General features: G+C 45.8%; 5 protein-coding genes across 5 annotated transcripts; 2 read left to right on the top strand and 3 right to left on the bottom strand.

Annotated features, from left to right (window-relative positions):
- Positions 1-41: 41 nt before the first annotated feature.
- FVEG_02831 (hypothetical protein) lies at positions 42-3,098 on the top strand. Its single transcript, XM_018890344.1, has 2 exons — positions 42-1,021; positions 1,101-3,098. Exons 1-2 carry the CDS (start codon positions 524-526, stop codon positions 1,446-1,448), a joined length of 846 nt encoding a protein of 281 aa, XP_018746640.1. The 5' UTR covers positions 42-523; the 3' UTR covers positions 1,449-3,098.
- FVEG_02832 (hypothetical protein) lies at positions 853-2,660 on the bottom strand. Its single transcript, XM_018890345.1, has one exon. The coding sequence runs from the start codon at positions 2,474-2,476 to the stop codon at positions 1,565-1,567; it is 912 nt and encodes a 303-aa protein (XP_018746641.1). The 5' UTR covers positions 2,477-2,660; the 3' UTR covers positions 853-1,564.
- Positions 3,099-3,250: 152 nt separating the features above from the next.
- Positions 3,251-7,449, bottom strand: FVEG_15137 (hypothetical protein; the record flags this gene model as incomplete). Its single annotated transcript, XM_018904245.1, has 2 exons — positions 3,251-4,301; positions 4,347-7,449. The coding sequence occupies 2 exons, from the start codon at positions 7,447-7,449 to the stop codon at positions 3,277-3,279; spliced, it is 4,128 nt and encodes a 1,375-aa protein (XP_018746642.1). The 3' UTR covers positions 3,251-3,276.
- A 475-nt stretch (positions 7,450-7,924) lies between these two features.
- On the bottom strand, positions 7,925-8,050 carry FVEG_02835 (hypothetical protein; the record flags this gene model as incomplete). Its single annotated transcript, XM_018890346.1, has 1 exon — positions 7,925-8,050. The coding sequence occupies one exon, from the start codon at positions 8,048-8,050 to the stop codon at positions 7,925-7,927; it is 126 nt and encodes a 41-aa protein (XP_018746643.1).
- A 6,826-nt stretch (positions 8,051-14,876) lies between these two features.
- On the top strand, positions 14,877-16,678 carry FVEG_02836 (hypothetical protein). The gene is made up of 2 exons (XM_018890347.1): positions 14,877-14,937; positions 14,989-16,678. Exon 2 carries the CDS (start codon positions 15,087-15,089, stop codon positions 15,888-15,890), a length of 804 nt encoding a protein of 267 aa, XP_018746644.1. The 5' UTR covers positions 14,877-14,937; positions 14,989-15,086; the 3' UTR covers positions 15,891-16,678.
- The last annotated feature ends 1,798 nt before the right edge of the window (positions 16,679-18,476 follow it).

Raw genomic sequence — 18,476 nt, 5'->3', positions numbered from 1 at the left:
AGCCATGGAGATGTCTACATACAGGGCCTTTACCTAGCGCACACGCTAGTACATGGAAGAGTGCCTACCTTAGTAGCAGTTACTCCGGATGTCCGTACAAAGTCTCACTCACTCCTTGTCCTTCCGAAACTTGACTAACGCACGCGACCAACCGAAAAATGATTTGAAACTGCTCTTTTCATCCCCAATCTCAGTATCTCGACTACTTTGTGTGCCTACATTATTCACCTCAAGCAAAGGCACACTTCTGTAATCACTGATATCTATAGCTCACTTCGACAGCTTTCACAGCTCTCCACAAACGTCCCTCTTTCGTCATTGTCTACTAAGTTAACCCCACCATCCTATTCCATCCCGAACTTATATCGATCCATCCCGAGCCGACGGGACCCTCCCCCTCACCTCATAACGCGCGCTATCTTAAGGCCTCGAGTTGTTTCCCCAGATCGAGCAAATTTATTCTTCACCTTTCATCGCCGCCACACAGTCTCGGTTTCGTATTCTCTCCACCTCATAAGCGCCAATGGCTACCGAAAACCCTCTGGAAGACCGCATCTCGACTGTTCCGTTCGCGGAGCAGGGTGAGAAGTGGGATAGTTGCTGGAGAGAGGCTTTAACACCATGGGACCGCGGAACTGCCTCCATTGCCCTTCACGACCTCCTCGCTCAAAGACCCGATCTCGTACCGCCCTCCCAACATCATGATCATCGCGGCCATCCGCTCCGAGACTCAGCAGGCGCTATCGAAAAGAAGAAGGCTCTAGTCCCCGGTTGCGGGCGTGGTCATGATGTTCTGCTTCTGAGCTCGTGGGGCTATGATGTCTGGGGCCTCGACTTCAGTGCTGCTGCAAAGGAGGAGGCTATCAAAAACCAAAAGCAAGCCGAGTCACAAGGTCTATACAAACCTGTCGATGGATTGGATAAAGGAAATATTCACTGGATTACTGGTGACTTCTTTGCGCAAGATTGGGCCAAAGGTGCCGGCGCTGATGGGCAGTTTGACCTGATCTACGACTATACGGTAATTCCGCTTCTCGAAGCCCGGGGCTGATACATATCCTGGGCGCCTCTACTTTTCAGCAAGCCAACTAACTGTACAGTTTCTATGCGCTCTGCCTCGCGAAGCAAGACCAAAATGGGCCAAGCGCATGACCGAGCTGCTGTCTCATGATGGTCGCCTCGTTTGTCTCGAATTCCCTTCGACAAAACCCATGTCCGCCAATGGTCCCCCATGGGGAGTCTCCCCAGAGCTCTATGAGGCCCTCCTAGCAGCTCCTGGCGAAGAAATTGCGTACAACGACGACGGTACCGTCCATGAAGACCCTTGCTCAAAACCTTGGGCCGACGCCCTACATCGACTGAGTCTGCTCAAACCAACTCGAACGCACAAGGCCGGCACCAGCCCAGATGGCGCTGTGCTTGACTTCCTCTCGGTCTGGAGTCGATAACCAAGCTGAATAGTCTGGTCACCGAATCTCCATTTTTTACGTCTCGATACCAAACAACCACCATATGATCTTTCGCCGATGTATGCACAAGAACAAAAGTGATCTCCTTATCCTTCTCATGATGGTGCCTTTCGGAGAGAGTTGTAGTGCTCTCCCAAGCCGTAGCCGTGCCTGTAGTATGCCAACCATAATGTTTTGCCTGACTCAGCTCCCTCTTCCTCCCCGATACGCTCAAGGCGACCATCTTGTACCACTCGGATCTCCGCTTTATACTGTCGTGCCAGCGCCATGAGCTCAAGCTGGCCGCCCCATTCGGCGGTATCTCGCATCTTGCGGGCGTAGTCTTGGAGGTCTTCCTCGAGGAACGGCGCAAAGTCGTCTCCATGCTCCAACATATACTCAGAAGCCACTCGTCGCACCGTCTTGTATGCTGGGTCCTTGGTGTCACTGTCTCCGAGAGGGATATCATTCTGGCCGAGTTGATCCGCCACCGCTGAGAATAGACAATGTCCATCGGGCGCGATATCTTTCTCCACAAGCCCATGCTTCTCAAACGTCGACTTCATGTACTCGCTCTCCTTGGCTCGGTAATTGGTCATACTAGATGCTTCCTCTTCTGCACGCTGCGCCTCAGCCTCCTGCTCAGCAGCACGTCGGGCAAGCCGCTCCTTCTGACGATTGCGCTTCTTTCCCGGCTGCTGCTGCTGCTGTTGTTGTTCGGGTTCTGAGACAGAGAGCTTCTCGGTTTCTTTCACTAGGGTGTCTTCCTGGAGCTGTGTTTGAGCTTCAGCGGCGGCACTTTCGCCTTCGTCGCTGTTATCATCGCTGTTGTTCAAAGCGGCGATCTCGGTGGCTTGCTTTTCACGTAGCTGACGTTCCATCTCTGCACATTCGTCATTTACGCCTTTGCGCGTCTTCTTTGTGGCATTCTTCTTCTTTCCCGTTATGCGGCCTTGTAGGTCCTTGAGCTCACGACGATGCCGTGTCTGGATCTGCTCGAGAGTTTCCGTTGCCATGGGACTGGCCATGACTGTGGCTTCAGCCTGGCTCGGAATTAAGTCAGAAAGCAAGTTTCAGGTAGTTTGTAGCTATCGACTCTTGCTTGATATGTCCCGCAGTCGGCGGCGAGAAGAAGGCGAGCCTTTCCTTGTTTGACTTCGATGTATCCAGGGAATAGGTAAGCAAAGAGAAAATAATAAAGCTTGAAGAACTACACCCATGAGTCGCGGGGTAAGTAAGTGGGAAATTTCGCTGGTGGGGCAATGCTTCAATCATCCATGATTTATTTTGTCTATCAACCCTGTCTTCAACCGTCAGTCGATTAGTGTTACGAAAACTTCAATCGCGTATGAATCCACGAGCGTGGAAGCAAAAGATCCGAATCGAAGGTCACACATTAATTAGAGGCTCCAATCTCAAGATGGGCGATGCCAGTTTTAGCGTCATCTATCTACTTTTCAAGGCCAACCTGGTTTCTTTGAACCAGATCGGACTGATGTGCATGTCCTTTTTTTTTTTACCAACAAGTTGTATCTGCTGAGACATGTCATCTACTTCACTCACATCAACCTCCGGATACCACAGCCCCTACATCTTCCCATTTTTTCAATGTATACAAAGTATGTAGCAGAAAGATAGTACCAAAACTCCACACATAATGATTGTGAACTAGCCCGCGGGCCCAGTTCTTAACCGATCCCAAAATTTATACAGAAAAGGGTATAATGCTGCGTAAAGCTCTGCCATAACCAATGAACATGACCAAGAAAGCGAGAGAAAATGAAAGTGATAATTGCCGTCGTGGCTACTGTGCTGAATTAAATGGATGCTAGAACCCCTTGAAGGGATCATCACGGAAATAGTCCTCCTCCCCAGCAGTTCTGCTTCCATGGTAATAGTCATCGTGTGTTGCACGGGTGCTGCGAGAGTTATAACTATCTCGGTGTCTGCTTCGGCTTTGTCGTCTTCGTTGTTCTTTACTCCGTCTGCGAAGTGAGTGACGGAACTCATCCTGTTCATCCGGATAGTCGTTGAACTGAGAAAATGCCAGTGGACTGATAAAGGCCTCCATTCGCACAGTACCAATAGCATCGAAGAAGTTACTTGGCCGTGAAGAAGCTTCAGAAGTTCGCTGTGAGCCTGTTTGGCTCATTGCCCAAGTTCCGTTACTCGAAGCCTGCGACTGATAGATATCAGAAGAACCTGCAGTTCCAGTGCTATTACCAGCAGTACTATTGGTGGACTGGTGATGACCAACCCCCCCAATGGGTCCAGAAAATCCCCGGAAAGAGAGCGGCGGCGGTACGTGGCCGCCTGTGTTGCTTCTCTTACGCCCGTGAGCGTTTACCTGGTTTCCTTGGTTCCTATCATGGAAACGTGGTATGAATGGGGGCTCTGCAGCATCTCTCGAGTCTTCTCGAGAGTGTGTACTTGAGAATCCTCCTACAGATTCCGTGACAGGAAAACTAGTGGCATCTCCTAGTTGTGAAGATGGCGCGCTGGGGATACTTGGAACACTAGGTGGTCCAGCACGAGGGCCTACCGTTCGGCCTTTGGCAAGACGGATAGAGTCTCTAATTCCACCCCGTCTCAGTTTGGGCCGAGGAGCCTCAAAGTCTGGCAGTGGCGTTTGCTGTATTCGCGGTGGTGCAGAGATGTTTTCGGGGACTGCCTGCGATGAATGTGCAAGGAATGACAAAGCTGTCAACCAGATATAGTGCCGGTCAGCAGAATCTGCCGTGAACTTGAGAGCTCTTTGTGGTGTCAATATAAGAATTGATCGGTTGAACACTGTTGCTACTCCCTTTGGTGGAGCATTATCATCCTTGACATCGAGAACAGATTGTATAGTCACTGTGTTTGTTAGTATCAGTCATAGAATTGGTGGGAGCAACTTACATTTTCGGCCAGCCTTACCCATCAAGGCGCTGCCGGAGGATGGCTGCTTGCTACTCCAGAGGATAGCCCTCTCATAGGGTGCAAGCCAGACCCATCGTTTGTGGCGATCGTTGCCGGTATCGTCCTTGCCGTTACTCTCCGCAACGCCGAAAGACTTTCTTCTGCGGACATATTTGAACATCCACTCGCCAACCATGGTCTGTGCGATGGCATCGACTACGCTCGTATTCTGAGGGTTGCTCGGGTTGGAGGGCGGATCCGTGCTGGAAGTGTTGAGCGTATTGCCAGTATTGTATGTATTGAAAGAGTTGTATGTGTTGTCAGTGTTGGTAGAAAGCTTATGCTGATGCCTAAATTGGCCACTATGTCGAGCCCGAGTGCGGGGAGTCGTGATATCATTCTTAGGCAGCGGAGGCAGGCCTGGGCTCTCAGGGGCCTCAGTAGAAGGAGACAGCGGAGGTGAAGATCGACTGCCTTGCTTACGATGTCTGTGGTTTCGCGGTAATGCAGCGGCAGACCTGACCTTTCGTACGCTTCCTGCCCGGTAGACGCGTCCTGATCCACGACGCTGGAAGAAATCACCTCGGGTTGGGCTTCTTTGACCATCGCTTGGAGCACTTGCACTCGGAGGCACGTTTCTAGAGCTGGCTCTTGTGGGGATCGGGAATGGAGGAGGATTTTTATTATCAGGTAAACTTGGACTCCTCGCCCGTCCTTGGCCCTGATGACTTGCAATTCCATTCTGGATCATCGCAGCTTTGCGCATCACGCTAGCCCGGTTGGATGGCATGGCAGCAGGACCCTTCTCAAAGCCCCTTCCAGGCTTGGTGGTAAAAGCGTGATGAATTTCTGTGGTAACACGAGGACCCTGTCGCATAGTAATCTGTTCAGGGGACGTGGGGATCGTGCCGTAGGTTTCAGTCGTGCCAGTTGAGCTGCGCTTACCAGGACGACTTGAAATAGACTTGGGACGCGGGGCAGACAATGCAGTCCGGTACTCCAAATCACTCAAGTCTACATCACCAAAGTCGTCTGCTTCATCAGAGCTACCTCCATCAAAGCCAGCGAAGAGGCTACTAAAACGATGCGGCCGACGCACTGGGGCCTTCTGGCTGGAGAGAGGGCCATCATCGTTGTTGCCAGGATAAGCATCATGAAGGGTGTCATCCTCAGGAAGAGAAATGGGCGACGAAGGCTGATCACTAAAACTCTGCCTATTGAGTCGACGCGGGTTCCGTGGTGGGACATTACCAGGAACAGGCGTGAAGCTTTTTGTTGGTTCCACCCCAGATGTTGGGTTTGGTGAGGTAGGCCGGGAGGAAATGGCAGAGGGCTGGAGATGGGGTGGGAGAAGTGCCATTCGCTTGTCAGTCTGTATGCCTTCTGTCTGTACCGCTGCCTCGGATGTAGAGGATGAAGAGGGCAGGGCAACTTGACAACTGAAATCTTTGAAAAGCACTGGCAATCTCGGCTCCTTAGGTGTGGTAGGCCGACTGGTAGGAGGGTGGACGCTAATACTAGGAATTGCAAGAGGGGGGAGTGATGGTAGAGCAGGTGGAATGGCGGGTGGTGGGCGAATGGGTGGGCCTTCGGTCTGGGTAGAAGATGTGACCATCAAGGGTTTGTCGATCACAGGAGGCTGTACTGGCGGCGGTGGTGGTGGCCGAGTAGGTGATTTGGGCGTCTTGGGGGTCGGAGGCAGCAATGGCTCTTCCGTTGTCTGAACAGAGCTTGAGACCATGAGTCGTCGAGTTACTGCTGGCTCAATGTTGAGAGGGGGGTGAACACGCTTCCGACGTTGGTTTGCTTCAATCTCACCATCACCACGTGGCGAACACTCGACTTCGGGTAACTTGACAGGAGCACGGGGCTCGGGTGTTGCAGGTTTCGCAGGAGGAAGCTTAGGTGAAGGTGGCGGCGAGTATTGGATCCCTGTGTCAGTGTATGAAACTTTTGGTACAGAAACTGGTGCTGAGGCGGTTTTCCCCTCGTCTTCTTCGTCTTCCAGGGCTTCAGGCACTGACTGGTTCATGAAAAGCCTGCCCCGAGTGACACTTCCAGTTCTCTTGATACTCTCCAGACTCTGATTTCGAGCATGGAACCTTTTCACTGGACTGTCGCGGCTGAGGTTGCGGGTGTGGAATGAGGTTGCGTAGTTTGACATTGCGCTTTCCCGGCCGTCAAAGTCGCTTTGCTCATCCTCGTCATCAAAATTGAGCTCATCAGCGAGAGAGTTTCCATTCAGCCTCATTATGCCAGTGCCGCTTGTCATGGAAAAGCGAATGCTGTTGGTCATACTCATGGTCCTCACACTAGCAGCATCGTTCTCCCGGCCGCTATCCTCAACTTCACTATCATGGCCGTTGCCTGTCCCATGATTGGCACCACCGTGAGCATTACTGATTTGGGCTTGTTGATATGCGGCGACTTCATCAAGCACAGTCTTCAAGCGGCTTTCTGCGACATGAATGCGTCTCTCGAACTTCCTTCTCTCATCCTCCCAGCCATCCTTCTCTTGTGCCCATAGTTCGTGGACACGCTGTGAGTCCTCCTCCTGAACCCGGATCTTCTTCTGGGCGGCTTCAAGACGCTTTCTCGCATCAGCGACAGAGTCAACAGCCTCGTCTCTCTCCCGAGCAAGTTCTCCTATTGCAGAGGACGATCCACCCTCGAGAAGGGAGAGTTGTCGTTTGAGCGACCTGCTCTCCTTACTCGTTTCAGTAAGATTTTGCTTCACTGACTCTTTTTCTTCCTTTGCCGCATGAAGAGATGCTTCGAGGGTTTCAATCTGCCTGGTCTTCTCCTCTTGGTCCCGGCGGAGAGACAATATCTCGGAGACGAGGTTGGCGTGAAGTGTTGGTGTGAAGCGTCGAGGATCGAGAATACTGATGGTTTCGTCGGTTGGAATATTTCGTGAGGATCTCTTGGAACCTGTCTCGTTTGGTAACTGAGCTGTAGAAGAATCCTTTCCAGGTGGTGTGACCGAGCGCCGGGACCTCTTCGACGCTCTCGATGGAGTTCGATAGGGAGTATCTAGAGGTGTAGGCAGCGAAGTAGCAGCCGGGCCACTGAGATACTCGTCATCTGTTTCCCAGACGCCCATGATAAAGTAGAGGCTGTAGCCTTGCAGCTAGCGACGTTCAGAAACTCCTATGAATTCACAGAACAAGGTGGACTGGTGCTCTCAAGTCCCCTTTCAAAGACTGTTGTAGAAAGCGACTTGTGGATGCACGCGTGCAAACCGGTGCACAGTTGGAGATGTTTTCTCTCGGAATGGAATAAGGAGTGTCTGTGACAGGAAAGAAATGCGCTCAAAGATTGACAGAAATAGTCTCAATGCTGTCTTTCACGCAAAGTGAATTTCACCATCACTATGAATGTACATATTAGCCGGGGTCATCCATCCCATACTCGATACACTCGAATGAACATATAGATTTTCGAAAATCAGATAAGGAAAACATGCGACAGCGGGAAAAACTTGAAACTGGCGCCGAGTACCACAATCTATCTCAAAACGTGTCTTGACTTACAGCATAAGCAAGCAACTGCCGTTTTGAATCAGCCGTGTTGCCCACTCAGAAGCATGGAGACGAACGCGATGCCATGGCATCAAGCACAATCAATGACTGATGATAGGCCGTAGAAATTTGAGTAGCGTACGTAGGTTGAGTTGGTGCAAAGAATGAAAGTGAGAATATCATAGGCCAGGCCAGTACCAGCACCAGCAGTTAGAAGAACCGGAGTAGTTACAAGCAGAAACTAAGATAAACCAAAAGACAAGGACACGAGGATGACGGCGAGGAAGGAAAGATAAGAAATGCTCAATGGATGATCGAGAATCTCGAGAGCCCCAAGGTAGGAGGTGGTAGTGACGCGGATTATCCCCAGGGCCAAATGTGTGATTAAGCCCACGCGGGCGCAGAAGACCATATCCTTGTTGGGTGTCCACTTCTGAGGCGTTCACTTGAACCAGGCCAATGGCTTACGACAAGAAAGCAAAGCCTTGCAGGTGACAGCGGCGAGTGAGGAACAAGTAGACAAGGAACATGGCCTTTCACCAAGACAGGCCAGCATCGGGCTGGTGCGAAAGCATGGGGGCCTGGCAAAGTTTGTGCAAAAAAGGGAATGGTCCACTTAGTACTCCATAGTCGACGGGAGGTGGAGTTTCCAGACAGAGCCCGAGAAATCGGACTTGGTTGTCTTTGATTAAGGGTCAACGAGGCTTACTCAATCCGAGTCAATCGGTTGACGAGGAAGATGGAGGGTGACAGTGTCAACGTAGAGGCCTTCATGAGGGAGGGATACATTCGGAAGAGGTGTGAGGCCGAAAAGGAGGTGTTTGCTTCAGAGACCAACAATATGTGAGCAATCGAGTCTTGAACGTCGACCTCCAACAATATCTCATAATTCAGATCAAAGTCCCTCGCAAAGTCCAAAGCAATGTTGACCAACAGGCCTGGCAGGCTGGTACCAAGTGGCTTTTCTCATCAGCTTAAACAAACATAAACGGTATAGCCTGGTCTTGCTCATAATCGACTTTAGACCATTCCGTGCCGTAGACTGGTGGACAACGCCTCTCTCGATTCGACCCGTCCCTACCAGGTCACCTGGCCTAATGGAGCTTAGTTGTCCCAAGAGAATTTATCCTGGTCAGGCACGTCGTAGCGACGTTGGTCGACGACTGTGAACTTGTGAAGGTGATTAGGCAGGGCAGGGTTTGCAGCCTGCAGTTGACTGCAATTCCACTGGCACATTTACATCCTGGCCTGCCTGACGGATTTGGGGCCCGGGGAGCACAACGAGCAGGTGAAGACAATTGATTTGTTGAAGAGTGTGCTTCAAGTTGATGAGATGCAGCTGAGGGCTAACGTTGAAACAACGTTTATTTCCTGAAGGAGGGGCCGGCCGTTGAGGGATTTGATGACTGAGGCCTTCCATCATATCATTTCAATTCCGTTATGGAAAATTGATACGACCAAGGTTGGTAGTGCCTACTGCCTACTAATATCGGAATTCACTTTCCCTTCCAAGTGCTGTGCCTCTGCTCTTCCATAATTTGAAAACTGAGGTCGGTACCTGCCTTGAATACGTTCCCCGGGTATACTGGCACGCAATTTAGCAGGAGCGGTACGACGTGATAGGTACCTGGTGTCCGGTATTGAACTTCAACGCCGGCAAAGGGAAGGAAGGTGATCTGCATCAATCTACTCCGTAGGTAGGTACAAATGACCCCAATGCACTTAACTGGTACTCCGTAGATGCAAGTTTTACACAGGAAGTCAGCTCAAGCCTCAAACAACAAATCGCAAAGAGGAAGGGAAATTTCATTTACTCTCGCCTAATAATAACTTCTCATTAACACATTTCGCTGAACCCCGCTAATTGATCAAGACATGGCCAACGTCGGGCCCCCCTTTATGATGAGCTAAAGAGTCCTCCCCGGGAAAGCTAATGCACGACCTAGGGGGCCCCCTGTGGCGCCGCAATATCGGCCCTGCATATTTCCAGGGACATCCAATGATTGAATAGGAGTTCCACGCTTTCTGTTGGATGTCCAATCTCTTCTCTCTTCTCATCGATGATGAATGCTGGTGATCCTACAGAGGTACTGTGTGAGCAGTTATCTACAGTATTTGATCGGAGCTGTATCGTATCCGATCCCTGGCCACACTCAGATCTTCTCGAGTCCAAGATGTCCACACTGGCGCTGGAGCCGTTGACCTTCAACAGGATGGAAGTTTCCTACTCCCCTCCTGTGCAACGGCTTCTGAGCTATGGCCCAAAAGATACGTGATACAAACTAACAGTGTGAGCAATTAATGATCTATCATTCTGATTTATGCTTGCACAGAGGCAAGGCAACGCTGTAAACGCAATTTACTCCGAGGCTAACAATATAGCTCTAATCGAAGCCAACGCCTGGTCCAACACCTGGTACTCGAAGATTCCTGGCCTACGGGACGAACAATGCACGAACCACTCCTTCTAGGGCTAAACTGGCAAACAAGGCCACGGGCTCGGTAATGATGCTGCGTATCTGGACAGGCGTCACTTGTCCAAGTGGCTAATCTACGACCGCCTCTTCTGAACTAGCTGAATGTGCAAATGCAAACATGTTTGACAGTTTGACAATTGGAGTTATACTGGTCGGGGCGAGTACTTACAAGAGCTCATGTATCTCTGGACAGAATTACCGACATGTCAAGACGAAAATCATGCCCCTGCTCAACGCCCAGAGGCTGCTCGTGAAAGTGGGGGCTGTCGTCCTCAATCAAGACGAAACCTGAACAACTTCGATCGCCGAGCTAGCTTTGCTCTTCCTCTCATTCATGAGTTATTGCATCTTGCAAACCATTGCATTTGTCTACTGTTACCGCCTGGCAAGCGTCTGATCAATCTGATGCATGCACAGCATGTAAAACAATCTACGGAGACACCTATCTGTATGTACTACCGAGCTGCACCCCAGATGACCACTGCTCAAGGCCCCAGCTTCCGCTCCACTTTTCACTTTTGATTAAGGTGTTTACTTGCCTTCTGAAAAGCAAGCTTTTTTATTACCACTATCAGACCCATTCACGGTCAATAGTCGGAAACGAAGGCCAGCCTCTCATCGCGACTGTTTGCTTTGATCGAGGTCAATGGCGTCTGTCCATGTTACTCTATGTCGTGTCGTTCTACAGAGTACAGTCAATCAGTTAGGCATCAACGCCTTTTTTTTTTCTTTTCTCTCACAAAATGGAGTCTCCATGACGAGAAACATGCCAATCCCATGAGAGCAAAGATCAGCCTTGTGTCAATGAACTACCGAACAGCTGCTCCGTTCTTCCCGACTCTCTTTCGGTCACCATCTGCCTTCCAAAAGCAGGCCGTCAATCGATTCAGAGCCAGAGACAGAAGCACAAGCCATTTCTATGATGATCTCGTTCTCTTTCAATGTTGACTAGAACGCCGTATAAAACGCACTACCTCATGGCTTTATCAACGGCCTACGAACATGCATGGAAGTACCTACTGATGAAAACTGGACTTGTAGAACCCAGACGCTCTTCTACGTACAGACTACCTCATTAAACTTTGCCCCATCCGCTACTAGGTGGTTCAATAGTTGAGGGCAGCCTCTCCACCTTGATGAACAAAGCAGCTCAGAGTCTAGGTATGAGATGCGTCAAGTGTGCTCCGTCATCGGCCTTGCCATTTTTTCTTCTCACCAGTTATGCAGCTCTTCTCATGTTCAAGATGATATCGATAATGTGGCGTTCTCTTTGGAGGAAACGATATTCAAAGACAAAATCCTTCTTCCTAGCCTGCCTACCTGCTTACTTACTTGCCGTATTACGTCTTGGGTTTTAACTCGGTTAAAGCCCAAGGCTTCATGGCGCCGATAGGATGGTTCGTTCGTTCCTGCAAATCCCCCGTGGTTCACGCGCTAAGACGGCGCCGCGTTACCACATGAAACATGCGGCTTCATTGCCGGGTGATAGAGAGTTCAGCTAGAAACATGGGTCAATACATGCTCCGTACAGTCCGGTTCCATTGACGTTGCGCACATTGTTATACAGAGCATGTATTCGGTTTCCTACCGGCGAGCCCATGCAGGCTAGGCAGGTCAAATCCCCTTCATCGGGAGCATGTAGTCTATCTACATGCTCAATAGGATCAAAGAACGCTTAGGGAGTATTGATTACCTCCTCCCCCAGAATATGTTGGTTAGTCACAACGCTTGGTCCTCTCGAGTTTCACATGGTTTTGCTCGTATGTCAAAAACCCAAGCCTCACCGCAGAAAAAGCAAAGTGCGGTCGTTGATCTTCACAGAGCCGTGTTTCATCGCCTTGCCAGGCCAGATTTCACCAGCTTCGCAACGGTCCCTAGAGCCGTGGAAATGATGATACCGGTTCGCTAGCCATGACACATCACGAGCTCAACACACAACTCTGGCCCGTCAAGCTGATTTCGAATTCGTAACAGCAATGCCACTGCCGTATTACTAGCTGCATGGCGAGTTAGTTACGAACTCAAGCGTAGAATATGAATAAAGGTGTATATACATTGTACTCTGTTTCTAAAGTCCCTACGCAGACAAAGACGGATTTCCGAGAAGGAAGATGTAACAGAAAATCTCTGAAGGCAGTGACTCTTACACATCACGCAGAATTGCTGGTTATGCAGCGGTACTTCAAGGATATGTTCCGTGATGCTGTATTTTTGGTTTGTCGGCCGGTAACATTATGTACTACGTATGCAAGATGTGGTTTCTTACAACGAACTTCGTTCATGAAAACAAACCTCTTTTTCATTTGGTATGCCATGTCGATATCTCGGGGTGATAGATCTAGGCCCTGGCAAAAACAACACAACATGAAGTTTTGGACTTAATTCGACTTTCTGTCTTATGGCGTGATCTGATGACTCGGGGGAAAAAACAAATAGACATGATCCACGGACCTCGGGGCACGGATGCAATCAAGCGTTGAACGGCGGAGAAAGAATCAGTTCAATTAATCTGATACTTGGTGTCTCGTGCTTTATACGTGTTCAACATGGATCATGTATACGGTTTAGCATGCGTAAACTAATGTGCATGGATATCATGTTGACTACTCATGAGCCCATGGCCTTTCCATATGAATCTATAGGAAACAACTCACAGACATTCGCGTAAAACCTGCATCATTGTCGTACGGTCATCAAACTCTTATACCATAGCTATGTAACACGCTGGCTATGCTTTGCTATCTGAATGCCTTACGCTCGTGTTCCTAGAGAGAACTGCCCCATCTCCTAGACTCAACTCTTAGGGATGTCATATTGTGAAGGCTCGGGATTGCTAGGATTTCTCCTCAAATCTTATAAAACTCACTGTCTAACAACTACCTACGACTATCTGGTCAGTACATGGATCAATGAGTGGACACATATTCACCAGATATCCTCAATGCTACAAGTTTATAAAGCAAGCTAACGTTGTAAATGCATTTAGTCCCCTATTTCATCTGAGCCTTGAATAATTGAGGATAGGCAGAACAAGGAGATGGTTGTCACCCACTCTGTAACTAGGAGCTATACCTTTACGTTTGTAGGGCCCTCATATGGGCTTACTGGATACGTTTGTTGATGCTTCGCGGTAATACTCTGTACAATCGCTATTGCATTTATTAATGCAGTCTCACTCAGGTAGCCTTCTGCCTGGTCGTCCAGGCTTCCAAGTTGACGAGGCATATGCTGAAGGTCATAGCCATAACAGACACTGCTATAAAAATCCCATTATCTGGCAGCAGTTCATGTGGCACTCATTCTACCTGCTGCGTGAAGGCCTATGAGAAGCTCGTGGGGTTCTTCTACGACGAGAATTTACGCAATGGTCAAATTTTTGCTCAGCTCGCAAGCTGAGCCTAAGCTACTAAGTTTATTTCATACAAATACTCGGATATGAACTCATATTCACGGTCTGCCGGTTATTTCATCGTGGTGGAAGTGATTTCGTTGCAATCTTATACACCTCACGTAGAATAAATGTGTCAGTCTTTTCACCGGCTACGTTAATGAAACCCGTTTAATATGGCCACCATGCTTGAGATATCGGTTGCTGGTTCGAGCCGAATACAGCTACATGGAACTATAATGACGTGAAACCTGACTTACATCACGCGGCGTCGTCAAACAATGCGGCAGTACTGCATGATGTTTTGTATCGTTGCAAAAGCCAGGTTGCACCTTATTGTTCTAACCACGTTCTTTGTCCGATGTTTACTTTTTTCAACCTAGATGTTCCAGTATGGATGGTTGATATATAAGGATACTTGGTAATGGCGGTTTACAGTGGTAGTCATAGGGGAAACATGTATGTCAACCCATTGGATGTTGGGGTCAATTCGGAACTGAGAGATAAACCTTGGGAGTGGCTATAAATCAAGTATGCGATGTCCATACACTATATTCAGCATGTAATGTTTTACTCTGTGAAATTAGTTATTTGTGACTGGTTTCTACTGTCCCTACCACTCATGGGTATTGAACGGGATATCTACTGCATGCATGATGCAATGCATTGCGTACAATTGCCCAGGAGCCAGCGAGAAACATGATATTTGAGGTCTTTTTGATCTCTTTCTTCAGGAACATATAATATCTACTGCCCCCGGAAGAGAGTTGCCTATCTCTTGTGTAGCTGTGCCTGATATATTGCCTCAATTTATGAACTGGTGTGTAACAAACCTCGTGATATCACCCAACAACACTGGAGCGTCGCTTTGTTTACTAAGAACACTGTATTCTGTCGCTCAAAAATACAAGATAGTAATGCACTCCTTTAGATCAAGTACCAGAGTTTGAAGAAGGGTCAAATCATCGCCCGAAGAACGACAATGAGGTGTTTAGTTTCGAGGTCGACTTGGCATACCCTAGACGACTTCGAATTTCTGTTGTGTGACCACAAACAATATGCTCAATGATCATACCTTACGGTCTCACTTTCGCAGTGCACTCAGCGTCGATTAGTCGATACCCATTTTCCCGCATTTGATTACCTCGGCAAACCTCGCCATTATACTTGTGCCTGTTGAACGAAGGGCGTAGGCATCATGTGACGTAACAGGCGACTGTAGGTGAATGCGCGTGGTAGATACTAACCGATGAAAGGGTTATTGTCAACACAAGACTACTACAAGCGCTCAAATATAAGATCAAAACTTATTCACAGTACACAAAGAAACTCCAAGCCACACCAAAAGTTCACAATGTCAACAGGAGCAATCTCGCCGCTTAGTAAAGTCAAAGCCCTCACATTTGACGTCTTTGGGACTGTCGTCAACTGGCGCTCATCAGTAACCGATGAACTCACGCTTCGAGCTTATCGCAAGACTTCCTCCGACCTGAAACAAGATGTCAAAGCTCGTGTTCAGAAGCTCACCGAAGAGGACTGGGGCCGCTTCGCACAGGAGTGGAGGAACTCATACGGGAAGTTCACAAGAGGCTTTGACCCGGAAAAGCACACTTGGAAGACCATTGATCAGCATCACCATGACAGCCTAGTCGAACTTCTCAAGGCGTGGGATCTAGCTGATTTATACAGCCCAGCTGAGATTGAATCCCTGAGTCTCGTCTGGCATCGCTTGACACCTTGGGATGACTCCTCAGACGGTATTCATGAGCTTGGGAAAACTTACAAAACCAGCACCTTGTCCAACGGCAACGTCTCTCTACTTAGGGACCTGAACGATTTTGGAAACCTGGGTTTCCAGGTTCTCCTCTCCGGGGAGAGGTTTGGGGCGTATAAGCCAAACCCGGCCGTATACACTGGTGCTGCACGTGAGTTGGGACTGGAGCCTCACGAAGTTTCTATGGTTGCAGCACACCTCAACGACCTCGAGGCCGCGAGAGCCTGTGGCCTGAGAACCATCTATGTTGAACGCCCCCAAGAGGAAGCCTGGGATAAAGAAGATGAAAGGTACCAGAAGGCCAAAGAATGGGTCGATATCTGGATCACGGAAGACGATCAAGGATTTCTGGCTTTGGCTCAGAGACTTAAAGAGTTGGCATGAGATAGTCGCAAAGTTTCGAGCAGTTGTTGTTGCTGTGATTGGTTATGTAAGTGCTGAGTAGGCATGAATTCGGACTTGCCTATGGTCGAGACTCAATCTGCGGAGCCTTATTCTCAACCCAAGCCACTTGATTCATGACATCACATCGTTGTTTCTATCATTAGTATCACAGAAGCTTTCGTCTAAGCTATTTGGAGTCATATGACCTCACGTGCATTGATTCCCAATTCGGACTTCATCCATAAGACTTCTGTTTCTAGTAATACCATGAGATATACGGAGTATTTCATCAGCTTATATGAATAAGGTTGATCATTAGTTCTCTGCTTACAATCATACGATCCTAGTACACCACACAAACGCCGATCGCCAAAATCCGCTACGGCATGAGCGCAAGTGGAAAAAGACAAACACTGGAACAACCCCACGATCATGGACCTGGTGGTTTCGGCTCTAACTACCTAGGTAGCCAAGTATGCCTCCATTTTCTCCGTCGCCTTCACTATCAGGTCTAGCGGAACCGGAACAAACGAGAACTACGTGGCCCAGTCGGCATCTGTATCCAGAAAGTGTTGGAGCTGAACTTTAGGGTACTTGAATGAGCAGTTTTTACAGCACCTTCGGTCGAAGCGAGGTGGCAGAGAGACCCAGAGTGTACAAGTGAGCCTGCCATTGAACTAAACTCGCCCTATTGAAACCTTGTTTTGCGGCTCTTACAGCACGAACATGTAGTCCAACGTTCCTAATAACTTAAGTCAGCTTGTTTAATTTAAGCCTAACCTGCTAGCTTATAAGTTAGGGAAAATTGCTATAACTTAAGGCTTTAAAGGTCTTAACTTATAAGTCTATAAGTCTATATAGTAAGATTAGTAAGATTAGTAATATATAAGTTTTTTTTTAATTTTTTTTTTAGTTTTTTTTTAAAATAAAAAATAATTATTTAATTATATTAAATTATTATTAATATTATTATTTATTACTTAAATATTAATTATTATTTTATAAAGTAAATATATTTAATTAAGTAAAAAAATTTTTAATTAATTATAGTTTTATTTATTTATTAGAAGGCTTTTTTAATTTTTAAATAAAACTTTTTTATTTTATATAATTAACTTTATCTTAAGTATTTATTAGCTATATTTTTCGTTAATTTATATTCTTTATATTACTTTATATTGCCTTATAACCTAATTTAATCTATTACTAACCTACTAAGCTAGCTTTAGCCTGCTAATATTTATAGTTTTCCCTTTAATACTAAAACCTTTATTTTTTAATTTACTTTTTTATTTCTTTTTTCTCTCTTATTTCCCTTCCTTTATACTATAATAGCCCTTAATTTCTATAATATAATATTTATATCTATAATTTAACTACTATAACTATATATCTTAACTTTATAAATTATAGCTAATATTAATTATTATTATTACTTAATATAATACTATTAATAAAAGCCTGCTATTACCTTAATAAGTATTAACTTTATTTTAAATAATTTATTAAGTCTTTTAATACTTATATTTAATCTATAATATAATTATTAAAGGCTTTATTTTTAGCTTTATTTCTATTAATATTAAATAGCTATATTTAATAGTTAAAGATTATAAGATTAACTTATTATATTATTAATAGTTTATTAATATATAATAGGTATTTTTTTATAATTTTATAATACTTTAAGAAAAATTAAAAGATTAATATAATATTAAGCTTAAAGCTATAGATTTCTATTAAAAGGCTAGATATATAGGTATTAATTGCCTTAATTAGATAGTTATAGCTATTATTAATATTAATTATATAATATTATATCTTATATTAGTTTTTATAATCTTTAGCTTATTTAAAATTAAGCCTTTAGGGTTAAAGCCTTAGTATTAATTACCTTAACTAGGTAATAATAAAGAAGGCATTTAGCCTACTAAAGCTAGGGGAAATATCTTTTTATACTTGTAGATTAAGGCTACTTATTTAATTAGATTATAAGGTTAAAGGTAGTAGTACTATATAATCTTAAGACTTGCTTTTAAAGTTATTATATTTTTTTAATATTATATATAATGCCTTATATATAATATACTAAAAATAAGTATTATATTATATTATTCTTATTATAAGACCTTATTAGCTATACCTTGCGTATTACTGTAAAGATATTTTAACTTTTTAATATAATTTCTTTAGGAAAAATATAAATTAATTAAAGGAAATAAGCTATAGTAGTTTCTTAATATATAAGTTATTTAAGATTATATATTAAAATGCATTTAAGTAACTTAAACTATATATTTTAAGAAGATATATAAGATATATATTATAAATATTATAAATGCCTTTTTAATAGGAAAGGAAAAACTCCTTCTAAACTAAAGAAAAGCAGATAATTATATAATTAACTAGTATAAGAAAGTAATTAAATTAATCCTATATATAAGTATTATTAATTAACTAGATATTATATTTATAATTTTTAGACTCTTTTAATTTATAAATAATTTAAGTAAGATATATATAAAAGCTACTAACTATATACTTAATTACCTATATATAACTTATTTCTATAGTTTATAGTTTAGA

The sequence above is a fragment of the Fusarium verticillioides genome, chromosome 5 (assembly GCF_000149555.1).
Source record: "Fusarium verticillioides 7600 chromosome 5, whole genome shotgun sequence".
Lineage (NCBI taxonomy): Eukaryota > Fungi > Ascomycota > Sordariomycetes > Hypocreales > Nectriaceae > Fusarium > Fusarium verticillioides.
The sequence above is the reverse complement of the archived record's forward strand: the minus strand, read 5'-3'. Positions and strand labels throughout refer to the sequence as shown.

What these genes read in the sequence shown, in the direction of transcription:
- FVEG_02836 (XM_018890347.1), top strand. Translation starts at nt 15,087, where the DNA reads ATGTCAACAGGAGCAATCTCGCCGCTTAGTAAAGTCAAAGCCCTCACA.
- FVEG_02832 (XM_018890345.1), bottom strand. Translation starts at nt 2,476, where the DNA reads ATGGCCAGTCCCATGGCAACGGAAACTCTCGAGCAGATCCAGACACGG.
- FVEG_02831 (XM_018890344.1), top strand. Translation starts at nt 524, where the DNA reads ATGGCTACCGAAAACCCTCTGGAAGACCGCATCTCGACTGTTCCGTTC. An exon ending in ACCTGATCTACGACTATACG is followed by an intron (nt 1,022 to 1,100) that starts GTAATTCCGCTT and finishes CTAACTGTACAG; the next exon opens with TTTCTATGCGCTCTGCCTCG.